Source organism: Phoenix dactylifera, chromosome 8 (assembly GCF_051530095.1).
Source record: "Phoenix dactylifera cultivar Ajwa chromosome 8, Ajwa_hap1_PhDact_Kaust_v1.1, whole genome shotgun sequence".
Classification (NCBI taxonomy): Eukaryota; Viridiplantae; Streptophyta; class Magnoliopsida; order Arecales; family Arecaceae; genus Phoenix; species Phoenix dactylifera.
Window position 1 is genome coordinate 19,687,968 of NC_143197.1, and position 19,657 is coordinate 19,707,624.

General features: G+C 37.1%; 1 protein-coding gene across 5 annotated transcripts; it reads right to left on the reverse strand.

Moving 5' to 3' along the window:
- Window positions 1-2,437: 2,437 nt before the first annotated feature.
- LOC103698705 (kinesin-like protein KIN-14H) lies at window positions 2,438-13,218 on the reverse strand. 5 transcript variants are annotated; one of them, XM_089924872.1, is made up of 17 exons: window positions 12,831-13,218; window positions 12,471-12,743; window positions 12,246-12,390; window positions 12,000-12,109; window positions 11,804-11,923; window positions 11,530-11,697; window positions 7,387-7,596; window positions 7,233-7,307; window positions 6,909-7,055; window positions 6,697-6,838; window positions 6,486-6,595; window positions 5,759-5,920; window positions 5,446-5,654; window positions 3,402-3,483; window positions 3,211-3,315; window positions 3,021-3,125; window positions 2,438-2,901 (listed from the first exon to the last, which is right to left on the reverse strand). In XM_089924872.1, the coding sequence occupies exons 1-17, from the start codon at window positions 12,897-12,899 to the stop codon at window positions 2,722-2,724; spliced, it is 2,412 nt and encodes an 803-aa protein (XP_089780998.1). In that variant the 5' UTR covers window positions 12,900-13,218; the 3' UTR covers window positions 2,438-2,721. The 5 variants fall into 5 exon arrangements, with proteins under 5 accessions (XP_089780998.1, XP_008778969.4, XP_088559126.2 ...); XM_008780747.5 differs by having other exon boundaries at window positions 11,530-11,733; XM_088703000.2 differs by having other exon boundaries at window positions 11,530-11,733; window positions 12,826-13,218.
- Between the last annotated feature and the right edge of the window lie 6,439 nt (window positions 13,219-19,657).

The window sequence follows — 19,657 nt, forward strand, 5'->3', positions numbered from 1 at the left end:
GTAAAATAGGGTGGAACAGAGATATGCTCTTGTGGATGTTTTTTAGTATCATGAAGAATTTTTGAAGATTTGAGTGGTGTTATCATGAGAAAATCTCTACTTGAGATCATTCCATACAGTAGCTGCAGTATAAATATGAATGACATTGGCATGAATTTTAGGAGAAATGGCATTGAAAAGCCTAGAAAGCACCCTATTGTTGCTACGAGACAAGTTGCATAATCCACTTAAGAAGGATAAGGCTGGGAAAGAGAACAACCCACAAATCCTGGCTTGTTCTTTATTGAGAGCCATCTTGATTGATTGATGCTAGGCATATCATTTTATCTCCATTAAGAAAGGTAGAGATTAAACCATACCAAAATTATCTGTAAGATGAATATAAAGAAAGTGTGTTTGATTTTCAATAAAAGTCATAATTTAGGATGGAAGAAATAGAAATTGACAAAGGTGTTGTCATGGTGGATGGTAGAATCAATGATGTTGTAAAAAACAATTTGATGTGTTAACTTAAACTTCTAACACCAAGAAGTTAAAAGCATGGGCAAGGTGATTCTTGTGCTAGAGCCACAGAAGGCAAGAGCAAGCACTATAGGCTAGTTGGCTATATTTTACATAATCCTTGTGTCATAGCTATAGAAGGCAAGAGCATGAGTGATAGCTCATATCATGTCTCCATTAGAAGGCTTTCTCAAGAGCAAGTGTTATAGCAAAAACCGCGTCTCCAACAGAAGGGTTTTTCATGAAGAAGATGAGTCCCATCATGCAAGTTTCCAAGTTGTAAATGTTCCAGTTTTAGGAGTGAGTAAACACTCGCAATAGTGAGCAAAGAAGAAAAGCTTGAGAAGTTTTTTGATGTAGGAGAGATTTAAGGTTTTTATTTTTTGTGATCTAGAAGAATCATTATTCTTGATAAAAACTGATTTGGCCGCTACGAGCAAGGGTGACAAATCTTAGGAGTGAAATCCAACATACCAAGAAACAAATTGTGGGCCAACCTTTCAGAGATGGTAACTTAATCATACATGCCTAATTGAGATGATCTTTTTTTACAAATTGGGTAACTTTTCTAGTTCTACGACATGGAATCACCTTTTAAAGGATGAGGCGTACTAAGTGATCAAGCCCAAATTCCATCATTCGGGGGTTAGTCAATTTAAAAATTTTCTTTTCAATAAAGACCTTGACAAGACGTATCTCCCGATCCCAAAAGAATTAGACAGGTAGTTGAAAGCAGAATCAATGTAGAACTTGAGATCTAGCTCGTATAAGATTTTTGTTTTTTCGTGTTTATGTTCCGCTAATCATATATATATATTAAGAAACTAAGTCTTGTCCATTCTAGGAGAATAATCCAATCCAAATTATGCAAAAGCAAATCTCACTATTATATATAAAGACCATGTATATTAATTTATGATCATCAGTGAAAGAAAAAGGAACCTAAATCCTATTTTCACCAAATTTTGTTGCTTCTTTCTAAATCTTTTGAGAGACTCGAGATAAACAGATTAAGGGTACTCTTTTCTTCTCCTTAATCAGATCATTTTAGTTATTAAAGAAAAGGTGTGATTAAGAGTAAGGGTAAATATCCTTCTCCCCTACTTTTTTTAAGGGAAAAAACAATTAAAGTAGCCAAATGCAGAATCTTAGCTTGCCCAGTGGGGAATATACACCACAAGCTGTTAAAACAACCAAGCACATAGAATAGCATCTTCCACTATAAGGGAATTCAGCATGCTTAAATTGATACCAAACTTATATCCAAGTAACGCTTAGTGTATCCTTCTATTTATCTCGGTAAAATAGGTAAACCACATGCTATTTAAACAAACAAGTGCATAAAATAACATCTCCCACTACAATGCAATTAAGAACAAAGGCCCTGTAAGCGAAGCTCCTAATAGCAGTAAATAACAAACAAAAAAAACTCATTCACTAGCTCTCCCACTTTGCCATACATCTAGAGTTGGTGTTTGGCTTGAGGATTGAAAGACAAGAAAGAAGAGTAGCCACAGAATATTCCAGGCAGCCAAGATACAACTTCAACTTCCACCGGTGGCCAATTTAAATACACTGTAAAGAAGCACGGCAAGTATGAAGATATGATACATGTTCTTCACTGCAGATAGCCCATACAATATGAATGACATAATTATCTGCATATCATTTTCTTAATATTGTAAATCAATTACTTAACGTATCATGCATGATAAGAATTTCCATGCAAATGCACTGCTGATTCTGAAAACCCCACAGTGTCATAGGATTGCTATGTAGAATGCACCAGATGATCTTTTGCAGTCAACAGCTTATTGACCAGACTCATCAGTTTAATCATTCCCCATGTAGCATTATAGAACATCAGTCTGGAAATGCCTAAATAGCAAGACCAAAGAAGTGAGAGAGTGAGAGAGAGAGAGGGCGAGAGAAGCAGTTCATCCTCAACAGGTATTCCAGCTGAACTGATTGTGTAAATTGTTCATGTAGGTAATTGATTCAATTATAACAGACAATGAGTTAAAAGGAATTACTGATACAAATATTACCACAATCAACATACTGCCTTGTGCAAATTCAATTCACAACACAACATTGATTTCATTTCCTTGGTGCTGGTTACAGAAGACTATGTTAGAAGCCTAATAGTCATTAAATATGCCACGGCAGCTACAGCGACAAGCATATGGTGCTGGAGGATGCAAGTATTTGCCATGCTGCTCAACCATAGCTTAAGCGTGAGTCTGACGAACGCATCTGGGTCTGGCGACGGGGAATCCCAATCTCGCAAGAATTAACCCTTGCAGCAAAACGAAGGGAACAGATTGACTCCCCAACAGACGACGACTCTGGGGCGATGTTGACAAACATTAACGTTTTAGAGTCTCCACCAAGGCAAGGCTAATACAGAATTTGAGATTAGATTAGTTGCAGTTGAAGTCATTGAACAATTAAATCATCTTAGTTAAAGATCTAATCATCCCAAAGCAGAATTATAACCAGGGGAAATGATATTTTACCTGCAGAAGATATGTCAGCTTGGAGTTCCTGAAAGGCACATGATCCTCTTTCTTTGCAATAGCAAATATTACATCACTCAAAGCTGATAAACTTTTATTAATTGCCTGCAGTAACAGAGGGAAAGAAATAGCATATTAAACATACACTGGGAAACAACTTAGCTATGGTTAAAAGTTCAAGATTGTCTACCTGTGTTTCTTTGAGGCGGTCTCCAGTGGAGCCACTTTTAGCAAGGCGCTCACTTCCAGCCAGATCAATTAAATTCAGCACTCCTTGAACCTGTTGTTCTGTGCTCTGGAGATATGTGACCATGAATCAGCATCAGCAAATATAGACAGGTATTACTAACTAAACCAGTCAAATTAGTAACACCAGCCCACCTCATTAACTCCAGATATCCTTAATGTGAACACGAAGTGACTTCTTGAGGATTGTTCATTCATTTGTGTCTTACCCACAGACCTGGAACATCAATTTAACACAACCATCCAGGATTCAGCTCATATTTTCACTTCATAAACAACAGATGGAAGTAGGAATCGATCAAATATTCTGCTGAGAGAAAGCAGCTGGATGTATAATGTATGCAGGTAATAGATATGCTTAAATTGTCGTATTGTCATTTCAAAATATTGTCAAATTCAACAGGACAATGAATTTACTTCGCCATGTAAGTTGATGTCTTCTTGAAGCAGTAGTTAGTTAACTTGCACAAACATATCCATTGAATTCACAAATTCACTAACAAGTACATCAATATTCACTTGTAGCTCCATGGGGAAGGAGACTGGATGGAACTGGCTTGTCTAAAACAAAAGGAAGAAGACATAAGCATTCGAAAAATTGATGCATTAGCATGCAAGATATATTTCAGCTTAGAAAGAAATTACAACTTTGATTTGGTCAACTCGTGTACTAATGCCAACCCTATAACGTTTGCTGACTATGTTTTCCACAATTTTCTGACGCCTATATCTGAATTGAATGGTAAGAGCAGAACGGATGGGTCTCAAGCAAGATTCGCCGTTTCGGTATCAAACCCTATACCGGTGCACATTAGCATATTGTCGGTACGGTATGGTACGTAATTTTTTTGGCATACCGAGTGTCGGTACGTCATCGGTGCCGGTAACGGTTTCAAACTGGGACTGGTATGGTTTGTCCGGTACCGTCTGGTTCAGTACGGTATGGTATACCATGGTCTCAAGGCTGTCTAAAAAAAAGGTGCTGAAATAAAAACTGAGAGATGATTTGGGGTTTAGTATGAGAACAAATATAGTATACGTGGCACATTGATAGCTGGGCTTGATAAAAACTCTCCAAAGAGCTTTTCTTAACAAAGCTATAGTTTCATACACATAAGCATAAGATGTATGGTTTTCAATGAGATACTCGTTTATAAGAAAGTTGTTGGTCCACTAGTTTTATGTGTTAACAATGCCCACGTTTGAAATATTTAGTAATATAATTAGCTGAAGAGAACTTTATTGGCAGTCGAAGCGCAACAAATTATTCCACAACTTCATAACTCAGATTCAATAATGATCTAAAAAGTGACCGTACAAGCAATATCGAGAATCCAGGAGAAATATGCCATCTAAAAATAAACTAGAACTTTTGCCACCACCAGTCCAAAAGGACTTGTGCATACGTTTTCTTAAGAATATAAGTTTCATTTAACAATGTCTTTGGCATGGTCCTTGAGAACCCAAATATTTGATCCTGTAGTTTGGGTCAAGGATTATATTTCTTACATCTAAGCTACCAAGTAATGCCTTTTTGTGATGTGGGTGCAATATGTCATTTACAATTTTTGCTTGACATCTATTTATATCAAAACTTGAATGATCAGACATTTACGAACTCTACATAGGATCACGATTCAACCCGGACATTTCCTCTACCTAGAAATCAAGTTACAGATATATCAAGCACAAGGCTAAACATTGAAAGTGTAACATCCAGCTGAAGCCACACATACCCTACCATAAAAATAAAAGTGAACAGTATAAGATGCGGCACAGTGGTTAACACATCCATCCTGAATGTTTATTTTATAATGGCATTACACACATAATGAGCTTTTATTTTATTCTACTTCAACAGACTACAGGTATAGAAGAAATAATTTACCTCCAGAACAACTTTTCGAATAACACAAGTTTTTTTGTTATTGATGTCAACAAAGACCTTGTCCACCCCCAGTAAGCACATTATAAAAGATTGAGTTAGTTTACACCTTAAGGCACAACATTGGTTACAAGAAAGGGAAAATGTTACCCATACATAGAAAAAAATGATTAGAAGTAAAATTTTAAAACAATAAGATGAACCAATTCAAAAAAATAATGTTACAGATGATAATGTATCAATATCTCAAAAGCACCCTGAAAAACGACCAGATCAATGTTCAAAAAGATTTACCTACTCTGTGCAGCTTGCTGTAGGAGAAAAGAAACCTCCTTAAGACTGCAAACATCTACAACAGTAAGGTCAGAAACTTGCGTGTTGCCATTTGAATCATGTTTGATTGCATATTGTTTGCTAAGAGCAGCATTTGCATCCAAGCTGCCAGGGCGGCTCAGTGATAATAAATCGCGAATAGTTTCGTTATAAATTTCAAGCATTGAAGCCTGCAAATCATGGGAGCAAAACATTGTAATCAAAACAAACCAAGAAAACATTATTGTGAACATAAAACAATTACAAGAGCAAGAGCAAACACAAAAAACTCAACCTGCATTTTGTATTTCCATCCCTGACATTGCAGAGATTGGCTGGTCTGGAATATTTGCTCTAGAGATCGGGGTATGAGCCCTTTCTGCTCGGAAGGTTGTGGCTTGCCCATCATGGTATAAGTTTTACCAGAACCTGTTTGCCCATAAGCGAATATGCATACCTGCAACAGCGGCCAGTTGATTTTCTTAAATTAACATGCCATCATCAGAAAAAATCACATCAGAATGTCTAAATATGGCACATTTTCCAAGAATATAATAAAATGACTTGTACAGATGCTGCATATTAGATATACAATACAAGAATAGCATTAAAACCATCACTAATCGATCAAAGGATAAGAGAATTAGTAGAACTAGCCAGACAACAGTAGGATCCAACTGAAACCTAGATTAGTATACAACAGGAACATTAAGAAAAAAAACAAAAGGTGGAATTGTTTATACAATTCTTAGAGTTCTGAAACAACCATTAACAGTGATTTCAGGACATATAATATCTGATTTGCAAACATTCTAAAACTAGCAATCCACTGCCAATTCAACCAGAACATACTTTTTCACTTTCCAACAATTCCACCTATTAACAAATGGTTACTTTATATATCAATTCATAAAATGTAATTCAATAAAACAGCAAAACACAATACAAGTCGTATATAAATTACAAATAAGAGCAAGCATGATTATATAGAAAACAATTTAAATCACATTACCAAACCGCACCTTATAGCCATCTAGTGCACTCTGTACCAGTTGCGATATTTCTACAAATACATCTTCTTGTGAAGCTTCATGATTGAATACCTTATCAAAAGTGAAGGAATACTTTTGAGCTGTTGAAAATGGAATTATATGATGCAATTAGTACCAATTGTCCACAATAGACAGGAACAGGAAACAATGGTTCAAGAGAAGCATTGGAAAGCCCTCCTACCATGATGCATCAAGTCAATGCCCCGCCCAAGAGATTCAACCGATGTTGGATAAGAAACAACTGGCCCCTCTATGCCACTAGAATCGCTATCAGGTAGAATAGGGCGTACTCTACAAAACACTCGGATATTTCCCTTCAGCTCCTACAGAAAGACGAAGATTTTAACACCAAATCTTTGGCACAAATTATGATACAGTAAATAAAATAAGTACCAGTATGGTATTATGCAGCTTTTTACGCAATTTTTCAGCTTCCAAAATTTGAAACTCCGCATCTGCAAGGCGTTCTTGCAAATCTTTTACAGTTTTCTTCTGCTGTTCGTATTCCGTCGTTGTCTCAATGGCTGTTAAATCAGCCCTCTAGAAAAATAAACAAATATGTTAAAAACTGACTGCAGTAGCTAAATAATATCTTAAAAAAAATCTTACATTTCTTACTTCCAAGAACAATTAAGTTTTCCTAAGGCATGCAACAAGAATATCAAATATTGCTATTAAGTCAGATATTACCATTTTTAAAACTCAGCTATTACTGACCTTCAACTTTTCATTTGCTGCAGCAAGCTGATGCTGCAACATTTGTATCTGCTCCCTTTGTGAAGAGCATGTCTCCTGCATATATAATTTAAAGCATAAAGTCATACTAGCAAATATATAATTTAAAAAATAAATAAGAAAATGGGAAACAAACCTCAAGGGTGTTAGCCTTTATCCTTATGGTTTCCATATCCTGTGAGGACTTCCCAGTTCTTTCTTTATAGTTTGCAACTTCAACACTTAAACTCTGAACTTGCACTAATGTATGATCACGTTCATCTCTTACTTGCTGCAATTCACATCTAAGGCAACCTACTTCCTTCTTTAACTCTTCTTTCTGTTTAATAGCTTCTTGCTGAGATGACTGGAAGGACAACCAACATTTCAAATAAAATAGAGGGCCCGAGTGACATGACTGTAATATAAAGGTAATGACAGCATTGACATTATTCAATAAAAAGAGCGGCAGTAAAGAACTCATGTGAAAACAAAATGAAGAGCATCTTATCGTTCCCTAAATGTCAAACTCAGCTGAAGGTTTACATCCTTCCAGAAATTTTGGTAGAATGCAAATTAAACAATGTATTTTGCAAAAAATGCACCATTCAGTAAATACAAGGAGCAAGGTATGAACTAGTATAATAAAAATAAAAAAGACCCTCTTAATTTTAACTTAAACTTGTTATTCTGACAGAGGAGTGAGAATAGATCATCCTAAACTTGACCAGAAGTCATTGGAAAACTAAGATTGTTATTCAAACCAATATAAACTAGAGAAAAAGCTATGAAAGACCGAATGATCGCAACAATTAGAGAGACATTTATATTTAAAATAATCAAGCAGAAAATTCATGCAATCCATACCCATACCAAAGATATTATACTTCCTTTTCTTCATTGAAAATTAGTAGCATTAAGAAAAGGTTACCAATGAATTCCAAATTGATACACTTGGTAAAATATATATAAGCCTTGAAACACAAGGACTTCGTAAGTCAAGCATTTATAAATGCTAGATACTTCTCTCTAGCAGTATAAAATGTATTTATAAATTTCCTACACAATCATATTGCTTTGTGAACTTTTAGATTTTGACACTTCAGCAAACTTCACTCATCATTATTAACAGCATGAACTCAAGATAAAGTCTATAGTTAAAAGACCACACTGAATAGACCATGAATTCCAACTATAACAACAAGGTTAGCCGACATGGGAATCCTTTCACAAAGCTGACTCCAAATGCTTGGGACAAGGCTTCATGTTATGGTTGTGGATATGCGAAATGAGAAATATTTCAATAAAGTATTGCTTGATATCAACTAATTCTCAATGAGATTGTTGACATCTAAACCAAGAAATGAAACAGACTCTAAACAAGGCTTATAAGTTTAGTTCTATCTATAGTGCTTCACCATTTATTTCTATTTATAGGCATATGCACCACAAAAAATGACTTTTTAATAGCATTTGCAAAATGTCCTGTTAGCCACAAAAGGCTTCAAGTTGTATGACCATATTGCATAACTTCATTCCTATATGAGTCAAATTTATCCATTGATATTGCTAAGGTCGCAAGTGGGTAGCACTGGGTCAAAAACCAGGTTGATCCAAAACAAACCATATCCAGCTTCGGGTCTGACAGTTATACCTACAACAACTCTGTTTACTTGGATAGGTATCAGGTGATCAAAGTTAGATATATATTTTGGATTAGGATGGAATTTGATCCATGTCTAAGAGAGTTGGACTTGCCCATTTGAACAAAACTCTTCAAGATTAACCAAATCAGGCACAATTCTGATACATCCATAACCAAAACATTTTAAAGTAGTGATCTTAATCAACACCTATTCCCAACCATGGCTAAATGGGAACAAGTGAGTACAAGTTCATGTTGGGTGTGAATTGGAGTCAAGTCTGGGTGACCCACCTGCAACCCCGACATATTCTCCCATTTGACCTTGTCCATCAAAGCTTACCACTTTTCTATCTAAATCATCAACATTTACTTCTTAAGCTCAATCTCCAACTTGCTGCAAACAATAGGTGACCTATGCAGGTGTTCAAAATATCTCCTAAATTTTCATTCGTGTGTGCTAAGGACCTATCCTAAATTTTCTAGGATAGGCCTTGATGGTTCCATTCATATGGTGCTAAGGACATTTATTCTAAGCACTTAAGCTATGGCATAGATGACTTATTAACATTGCAATGATATCAAGCAGCAGAAATACTCGACGATCAAGCCATACACAGGCAGTGTAGGTAGCCACCTAGCATCCAACCATTTTTCTCAAAAGCACCATATGAATGGAACCATCAAGGCCTATCCTAGAAATTTGGGGGCACCTTTGCCTTCTTTCCTCAGTCAATCTGTATTTTGATCACCCACTTTTATTATAAAGCTTTTTGAAAAATTTCTCAAAAGTTCTATATAAAATATCTGAGAGAATTTCCTCTGCTCTCATAACTATTGGCAAAAATCTTATTCCTGCTGCTCACAAGACACAGCATCCATTTCTAGCATTATCCCTTTGGTTTGCAAAACCCCAATTTAGCATCATAGTCTCACTACTTGAAAGCGGTTCTTCTGTTCAGAAATAAAATGTTCCAAATATTCCTAGAAATTCTTGCTCCCATTGGAACATTTGTATCTATATGCATCAGGATTCTAATTTATCTCTTGATTCGAGAAATAAGAGTATCAAACCATATCTTCTAACTCTTTTACAAATTCAATAAATGTCGGTTGATCGTATATTTCATTATAGTTTATCCATAAGAAGTGATCCAACTTTTTTCATCAAGTTCGGGTGACCAAAGATCTTCAGCGACCAATCCAGTAGAACAACTCAAAAGATAAAGAAGTGCCGTTAATTTCTTCATGCTCATTCCAAGTTCAAAGTACCATTTGTACAAAAAAGGATCCCCTTCCTTACATGATTTCTTCTTCATAAGTGATGATAATATTGCAACCCTAAATCCTCTTCCTTAGTATAGGCCTCATTCTTTCCTATTGATGTATCTTCACAAGTATCAAACATGCAGCAACTGGATGAAAGAAAGGCACTAAATTTTTTCAACCTTGCCTTAGTTCTAAGAATTATTTTTCTTCAATCACTTCAATCTTCTTTATGGTAAATTCAGGACATGGAAAGTGATCATGCAATAGTATATTCTCTTCGTCATTCTTATTGAGGCCTTATTTTCATTTCTACTACCATCAAAATTGGACATTTTGTTTTATTTAGAATGAATTTCGGACCCAAACTTAAAATACATTTAAATTTTAAGGCTTCCCTTTATCATGATTATTCCCATAAACAATCTTACCGAAATATCATAAAAACTCATATAACATAATTTCCAAAATAAATGAAACCTAGATAGGGGACATGGTATGCGAAGTGTTCCAAAAATTCACTACAATGACACCCTTTAGAAACTCCAACCAGTAACCGAACCACAAAAATAGAAAAGTTGATTGATATTGGGTCTTTGTAAATTTAATGATGAGCCAATTAGATGTGTAAGATGGGTGGCAGAAACAGATTATTGTATGGAGGGTTTTAACTCCAAGTTTCAGGAATTAAACTAGTTCAAATGTGATATTCAGATACCACATAAGGTATGATAGTTGTAAGTACAAGATGAACCAGTCACACTATGAACCTCCATTTGAGAGCATAATAACCAAAAAAGACTTCAGTGTGCAAGAATGACATCTAAAGACTGACCATTAGCAGATTAGGCTTGTTTCCAAATTACAGCACCTCTGTATTTAATGGATCTGGAATTGCAGATCCTAAAGATGAACTGCTGGACACCTAAACAATTATCCTAACGATGAACTGCTGGACACCTAAACAATTATAGTAAGGAGAAGCAAAGGCATATAGCTATTGCACAACATGGACAGCATTGAATTAAAAGGATAATCTAATGTTATACTGCATGGAGTACAAAAGTAAACAGTAAACTCGATTAAGAAATAATATTGTCATACGAAAACAAGTTATCTTCTAGCTATATCAGATTAAGACTGTCTATCCTATTCAAAAAAAGAACCCGTGGAAAGATTCTTTCATCCAATATCACTAGAAGGTGCTTCTAAATATATTTATCCTTTGGTTTCACTCAGGAACAATTAAGCACTACATAGAACTGATTTTTGCAATAGTAGTTATAAAATAAAGGAAAGCCAAATGTTTGCAAGTACTAGCCAAGATAACATCGCTCGCTCATGTGGCCATTAATTCATAATTAAAAGCCAAACAAATTGGGGATAGCTCACCCTAGAAGCATCCAATTGAATCTTAAGAGAGTTAGTGTGATCCCTTAAACCAGTCAAGGTTTCCATCATCGCATTCTTCTCCTTCTGCAACTTTGAGATAGTCTCACCATTTTTCAAAGCATCAGCTTGAAGATTGCTATTGTACTGCTGCAAGCTAGTATTGTATTCCTGCAACCTCTTGTTGGTTTCTTGGATCATTTTCAGCTGAAATAATATAAGAAAGCAAGGTTAATAGGGGTCCTTAAAATCTCTGTCTACAAGCAAACACCCTTACCTGATCGCTGAAACGTCTTGCCTCTTGATTGACCTTTTCCAGCTCTTCGGACAATGTTGCCCGCAAATTTTCAACTGCAATCCTTGCCTCTCTTTCCGTCTCATAAGATTTAACAAAGGCCTGTCCTTTTTCAAATCTGCCGTCAGAAACATGCCAAACAATTAACAGAAAAACTGGAAATTTTCAAAAGAACTACCAATTTGTCAGCTTCCTCCTTTCTGAAGCTTTCCAGCAAAGATGCATGCTGCCTCTGAAGGTCCTGGATAATTGTATTTAATTCTTCAACCTTGGCCTTCATCTGGGCCTCTACAGAAGATAAAAACCGACCAAATAAATGCTACAAACACCTAGTTCTTCAAACTTCTTATCAAAAAAGATTTCTTTTAACAGCCAATCAATGAACAATTAGCAGTCCGAATTAAAAGGCATAAGTGACATTTACCAATCTCTGCATGCCTTTTCTCTTCAGAATCCAACATACTTCTGAGTTTCTCCTGCTCGGCCAAATACCCATCTTCAAGCTCCATGAACCATCTGATACAAGTCCTGAGTTTCTTTATGTACTCTATCATCTGCTCGCTCTTTCCCTATAATATAAATAAAATTCCCACAAAATCAGTTAAAATGGGCAAAAATTCAACAAAATGGGAAATTTCAGACCAGTTACCTTGTAATCATTCTTGTTCTTCCCCTTCATCTTCTCACCCAAAAGCCTCTCCACATCCTCCCTAGATGTGAACTCAACCCCACTGCCACTGCTCCCACCGTCAGAGCTCGGAGCGGCGCCGGCCCCATGATCACCATGCCCACCAGGATTCGGACCAGCATTGACAGTCGACAGCACCTGCCGCGCACGCGGGTTGGTTGCCGGGCACACCATCCTCCCTACTCCAATCTTCCTTCGCTTGTCCACAGGCGCCTCATCTAAATTCTCCTTCTTCTGCAAGAACCGAACCAGTGATCAATCCAAAACCCTAGAAGCCAAAACCCTACCCCTAGGAGAATGATAGTAGAGGGCAAACCTTACATTTGAGGGGCTTGGAGTGGGGTCGAAGACCGGGGTGGGAGGGGGCCTGTTCTGGTTCCGGGAGGACATGGATTTAAGAGGAGATTAGGGTGATAGGGTTAGGGTTTTGAGGTGGGAGGTGGAGCTTTCAATTTGGGTGAGGGGATGGGGCCGTGGAGTGAAGCCGAAGGCAAGCTGAGGGAGTCTTAGCCGTCGCTTTGACGGCCAGAAAGAAGAGAAAGGCGAAAGATGAAGAGGACAAGAAGGATGAATTCGATCAAAAAAAAAAATCACTTTTTTTTTCCTTCGATCTATCTTCCTCGCTCGTGGGATTGGGAATTGGGGTTTGAGTTTTCGGAGGGACGTCTCTTTTGTTTATTTTTTGATCGCGATTTCGATTTCGAATGATGGGGAGACGGCGGTTCGAAAGTTTTTGAATTTGGGAGCGTGCCGGGGTTGGGCTGTGTGACGAAAACGCCCCTAGGTTTCGAGTTAATTTACTAAGGAGGACTTTTTCTTTATTTACTGTACGGATCGACGCTACAGATGGGATGGAGAAATCGCACTCTTCTACGCTGCGGTTGGTTTTTTTTTTTCGAAATGAAAAGATACAATAAAGAGTATTGTCCTGTATATCGGCTTGTGATTGGATGGGTTCCAACATGAATAAAAATAATGAAACCTATAATATTACTAAGGTCCTGTTTAGAAGAGTTGTTGGAAGTAGAGTTGTCTGAAGTAGAGTGTTTATAAAAAATTGTTGTTTACTATTTGGTAACTACATTTCTAAAATGTTGTGGCACTTTAACATGTGTTTGGTAAACAAACTGCAAAAATACTTTTGTGTAACAAAATAACCATAAATAGTATTATACAACAGAATATAATAAAATATAATATATATTGTTGCTGGAAATTGGACCCGGGGGCGACCGTCGGCTGAGAGGGGAGGAGCTCCGCTGCTGGAACAGTAGGTGGTGGCGCGTCAGCTGGTGGCGTCCTCCTGAAGAGTCCTGCAAGAAGCCGGTGGCCGGGATCTCCGGCGCCGGCCCTCCAATGCTTAAGTCAGAGGGGGGCTAGTATATGAGTGGAGTAAAAGAGGAGAATGTTTGTTTTTGTGTGTCTGTCCCCTTTCTTTTTTTCTCCCAAGTTTCCTTTTATAGAAGGATATTATGTTACCTGAGAGGTGATAGGGCAAATTGTCTTTTTCGTGATAATTGGGCATGATCATGCTCATTAATGGCGTTGTGGAGAATAAGACCGGATCAGACCGGAGTCAGCAAATTGTCATGGTTGATTGGACCTGTTGGAGTGGTTGAACCGCCGGCCGTGGCGGGCCTGGGGTTCGTAGACAACAAGTGTATTAATTGCTGAGTGAACCGGTGATCAGGGAGAGCAATACGCTTTGATGGTATAGTGATCCGGAGATCATCTTGAGCCGTGTTCATTAATGGTCGAGTGTATTGGAGGTCCGCAGGGGTCGCACACATTAATGATAGGGCGTGCCGAAGGCCGACGGAGGTCACGTGCCTTAATGGCTTGACGACGGTAGCAGAGTACGGTGGAGTTGGGTATCCAGTTGTCAGATCCTTTCTAAGGGATTAGGCTGGGGTCGAATATTTGGACAAGGCACTTTTAGGGCTCGGCACCTAGTCGGGTGCCGAGCTGAGCCAGTTGCCCAGTGGGGTGCCTCCAATTCGAGCATTGTGAGGTCGGCGCCTTCCTGGTCGGGCGCCTTCCTGGTCGGCGCTCCTTTCTGGTCGGGCGCCTTCCTGGTCGGCGCTTGGGTTTTCCCCCAACATATATTAATACATAAATATATGATATAGTATAATATTAATATAATGTAATAATATTATTATAATATAGTACTATAATATTGTGTATTATAGGATAATAATTCAATATAATATTAAATTATTTAACAAAACATATCAATGTATTATGATATAATGTAATATAATATTATATTTATAGTATAATATAATAATAAATGTATAAAATATTATAATTATTAGTGTAAATTAATTTTTTACCCTTCTAATGACCATTTATCTCTCCAACAAATTTTCTACTAAGTGATAAAATTGGTTAAATAATTACTAATATTTATTTTTATTTATTTTATTTAGTTATTTATTTATTATTTTATTTCATTGAAATATATTTATTTATTATCTTATTTATTTATTTATTTATTCATTCATTCATTCGTATATATATTTATTTATGTATTTTTTTTCCTTTTTTTTCTTTTCTTTTTTTTCTCTTTTTCTTCTTTCCTTTTCTTCTTTTTCTTTCCATTTCTTTTTTTCTTTTCTTTTTTCTTCCATTATTCTCCTTCCTTCCTCTCTTCCCTTATTTATTTACTTATTTATTTTTATTTTTCTTTCCTTTTCTTTTTTTTCTTCTCTTTTTTTTCCTTTTCTTTTTTTTTTCTTCTCTTTTTTTTCTTTCCTTTTCTTTTTTTTTTCTCTTTTTTTCTTTTCTTTTTTCTTCTCTTCTTCTCCTTCCTTCCTCTCTTCCCTTCTTCTCCTTTCTTATCCTCCGGTAAGGCCGGCGGTGCCGGAAAAAGGCCAGGCTACGGGAGGGGGCCAGGCGTCGGGAGAGGACCGGAGAGGGGGCCAGGCGGTGGGAGCAGGCTCGGGAGGGAGCCTGGCCATGGCCGCGACTCGCCATGGCCGGCGGCTGGCCGCGGCGCAGCGAAGCCCCACAACCGGCCGCCATGGGGGACTTTGCTACGGCTCGCCTTCCCGATCCCGCAGCTGGGACGCTACGGTCCCGCGGAAGGCGGAGGCCCAACCGCTCCACAGGCTGGCCGTGTGCCACGGTGGCGTCGCAACCGCTTGCGGAGGGGTCGTCGGCCACGGGTGGTGGCCGGCGTGGTGGCTGCCACCGTGGGCAGCCACGAGCTCCCAAAACAAAAAAAAAAGGAAGAGGAAGAAGGAACAGAGGCGGCGGATGAGCAGCGAGATGAGAGGAAGAAGAAGATAGAGAGGGAGAGGGATGGAGGGATGGGTGAGAGAGGAAGAGGCGGGATGAGCGGCGTTGAGAGGAAGAAGATAGAGAGGGAGAGGGAGAGGGATGGGTGAGAGAGGAAGAGGCGGGATGAGAGTTTTGGGAGGAAAAAAAGAGATTTAAATGAAGATATTTTGGTCAAAAAAATAGCTTTCCGACAAAGCTGAAAACAGCGTTTTCGAAAAGCTTCAAAATGGAGATTCTCCCACAAAACTGTTTCAGCTTTCTGGGAAAGCTGAAACAGCTTTACAAAATTTTTACCAAACATCCTTTTCCATTCAAAAGTACTTTTGAAGGCCAGAAAGTGTTTTTTGGTCCTCTAAAAGCTCTCCTCAAATAAGGCCTAAGAACAGTTTGACATTATTTCAAAGAGGTTATTTTCTATGAATCATAACGAGGGTTATTTTTTTTCCAACTTATCTTGATAACGAATGTGATTATCTGGGAGATGTCATGTAAATAAACTTGATAAACAAAATAACTTTAGATAGATTGTCATGTAATTTTGCCAAGTGGTGCTAGGATATCAGATTTAGAGTCTACGTATTATAGTAATAAGTGATAACTGGACCTTTAAGCTTTCGATAGTGGCCATGCAATATTGAAACATATGTGAGCGGTTGCTGGAACAAGAAGAAGTGGAAACCATGGGTATAACCACCGAAATTACTGAAGATATATGAAAACTGATGTGGGAGTTGTATTGTATAAATATGAGTATGTAACGCTGAGAAGAAATATTTTGATCAATAAAAAAAATCTATTGTGAATTTTATTTTTATTTTTATTTTTATTTTTATTTTTATCTTTAATTTTCTTACTTTAGTTATCTTAATTTATCCATAGTTTTTAGAGTAGAATCATAGCTCTAGCTCATACTCTTTTGAGTAGATAATACTACGGTAATGAAAATTCTTACATCAAGACCTACGCTGCCAACCTTTCACCTCTCTTCTTTTCGATTCTTGATACTATTGGCATGCTCGTATGCTTACATGAACCTGCTAGGGATGCCATACTGTTCTTCCTTCCAGTGGAGAATTCAGCGGCCAACAATCGTATATGAAATCATGATTTATTTTGAAGGGTGAGGAAGCTGTATAGTAACCACTGGTGTGTATCAAATTTATGGACCGAAAAAATTCCCTAATCATGATGGTCTGTAAAAGGGGTTATTGTACTTTGCACCACTTTTTGTTGCTTGAAATTTGATAGTAATTGGAGTATTGGACCACTAGCTACCATAAAGATCATCCATGTGTATATAAACTACAACCTAATTAGGTCCCCAATTCTGTTGCCACTTCTTATGAGGTTTTCTCTGTTGCTTCGGCATCCCTCTAAACATCATGATTGGTTGAAACAGGAGTTGAAGAATGCAAGATTGGCCAAATTGTGGTTGTGTTTGAGGCTTTGATAATTTTGCCTGTCGCACTCATTTTAAACTCAGCAATCTTGCTCAAAAGTCACTAAAATCAAATCAAATTTGGGGAAACACTTAAATTTCAACAGATTGGACTAGAGAAAAGGGTTATTATTTTTGGTGATTTGTGGATTGTCCAAAGGGTAGCCTCACCTCAGTATTTATGCCTATAGTTATTTTCCATGATTTTTTTTAAGCAACATGGTGGTGATATGCCATCATCAAACTTTAAGCCCAGACCTCTCCCAGGCGCAAGCCTTTAGGATAGGAATGTCTGCCATCAAAACACGACCCAAAAATATACTTTGCCCTCATGATCTCTTCTCTATCATGAGTTCTTAACGTCGCTTCTCTACCATCAAACTTTCCTCCCTTATTTTCATTCATGAGATAACTATACATTCAAGCCCTCACAATAGCCATATGCTTTGATATTTATCCACAAAAGCTCATATGTTATAATAAAGTTTTATTGCATTTTTATAATTTCACATACTCATTAAATTTCATGTTTAGAAGATAAAGAATGATTATACTTTGTAACTATCTTAGTTTTCTTCTGAATTTTGAAACTCTAATAGAAAGAGATTATTTTCCCTATAATTAATAAAATAACTAGCAATAGTAATTATATATTAATTATTTGATTATATAATATATATTTAATGTTTTAGAAAATTTTACTTATTTATATTTTCATGCCAATTAACAAATAAGTTATTGCTTGTCTAATTTCTCTCCATTGGCCTTTCTTTTTATTTGCTAAACACCCAGTAAACCATGGGCTCCATGACCATGAGCAGCCCTCCGTCAAAATATCTCAAGTACCCTAAATTTTATAGAAAACGAGATTGCGACCCAAATATCTCTAGCCCTTATGATGCATCTATCAAACATTTCAGCACATTAGCAAGCCAACACGTTCTTCTGACTTTCTTGATATTGTACAAATATATGTGCTGCAAGTTCATAGACCAAAGCCTAGTGACTCTTAGCTTCTCTAAGAGCATGCTTGGTTGCAAGGAATATTGCCTAGCATTTTTTTCCTAAAACAATCCAGTTTCTCATTCATTTGTTTCAATAAAATATTTGCAAATGCCAGATGTTTGTTTCTCTTTTTTCCATTACATATTTTCCCCAAGCCCTTGCGAAGCTCATGAGGTAAATTGTGATCATCATCATGGTTTTTGGAGTCTTTATTATATGATAATCACTCATCTACATGTATAATAGTATTTGGAATGCGTAATGCATGTAATGATGCATTTAATAAAAAAAAGGTCTAATGAATAGTTTTATGCAAGAATTTATAATCAATTTTCATTTTTATAATTGCATCTCTTCTAAGAGAATTAAAGATAGTCCCAAATAGGAATTAAAAATTAATAAAGTGGATTCCAAGACAAGGCCCAACAATTATAATCATGCACCCTCTTGCCTAAAGGGGTAAAACTGGAAAAATGGAGAAAGATAACAGTAAAGTTAAAACCTCTATTATTTTGACACTAAATGAGTTTTCCCTCTACATTGTTAATTCTATGGTTGGGATTCTCAATAGCTTAAAAAACTTACCATATTTAAGTTCATCGAACTAGGGGTCATGATATTGTATATTAGTGGGTTGCACTCTTCTCAAAAGAAGGGATAAGGTGTTGACCTTCTATACTTTCTATCAATTTAGGAGAAGGGATATATGTATCTATGTGTACAAGGTGTATACTCCCACATGGCTAATAAATGGGTGCCACATAGATTTATAAGCCTAGCCTGGTCCTTTACCCAGTAGCTTAAGCTTTTCAGGCTATTAATCCATAATAGGCAGTATCAGAGCCAAGCCCTGTATATCATAACCTAATCAATTATGTAGGTTCTTTAATGGGGATAGAAAGATTGCAAAGGACCCTGACCATAGGTCAACCCACCTCTCAAGTAGGAGTTAATCCATGATGAGGGCTCATGATAGGTAGGGACATTGTCATAGTTCAACATCAGATGTTACTCTCCGGTAAAAAGGATGGATTGGAGGAAGGATAGATAGGAGAGAAAACATGGACGAGGGAGAGGATGGATGGAAGACAAGGATAGATAGGAGAGGAAACATGGATGAGGGAGAGGATGGATGGATCTTCCATCCACCTCCATGTGTTTGGTGAAACATACAAGGATGGATGGGAATGATTCTCTCCACTATTTTGATATAGGAGGAATAGAAGATAGGATAAATGATATTTGTATGACATTTTACTAAATTACCCTTTGATAAAAAAATGAACAAATGTTAGGATTTTGTCAAAAAGTTAATAATGGGTAATTTTGTCAACATGAAAACCATCTATCACATGCCTCATCTATCTTTCCTTGCATCCTTCCAATTTAGGAGAAATTAGTGGGCCAGGATGTATGGCTA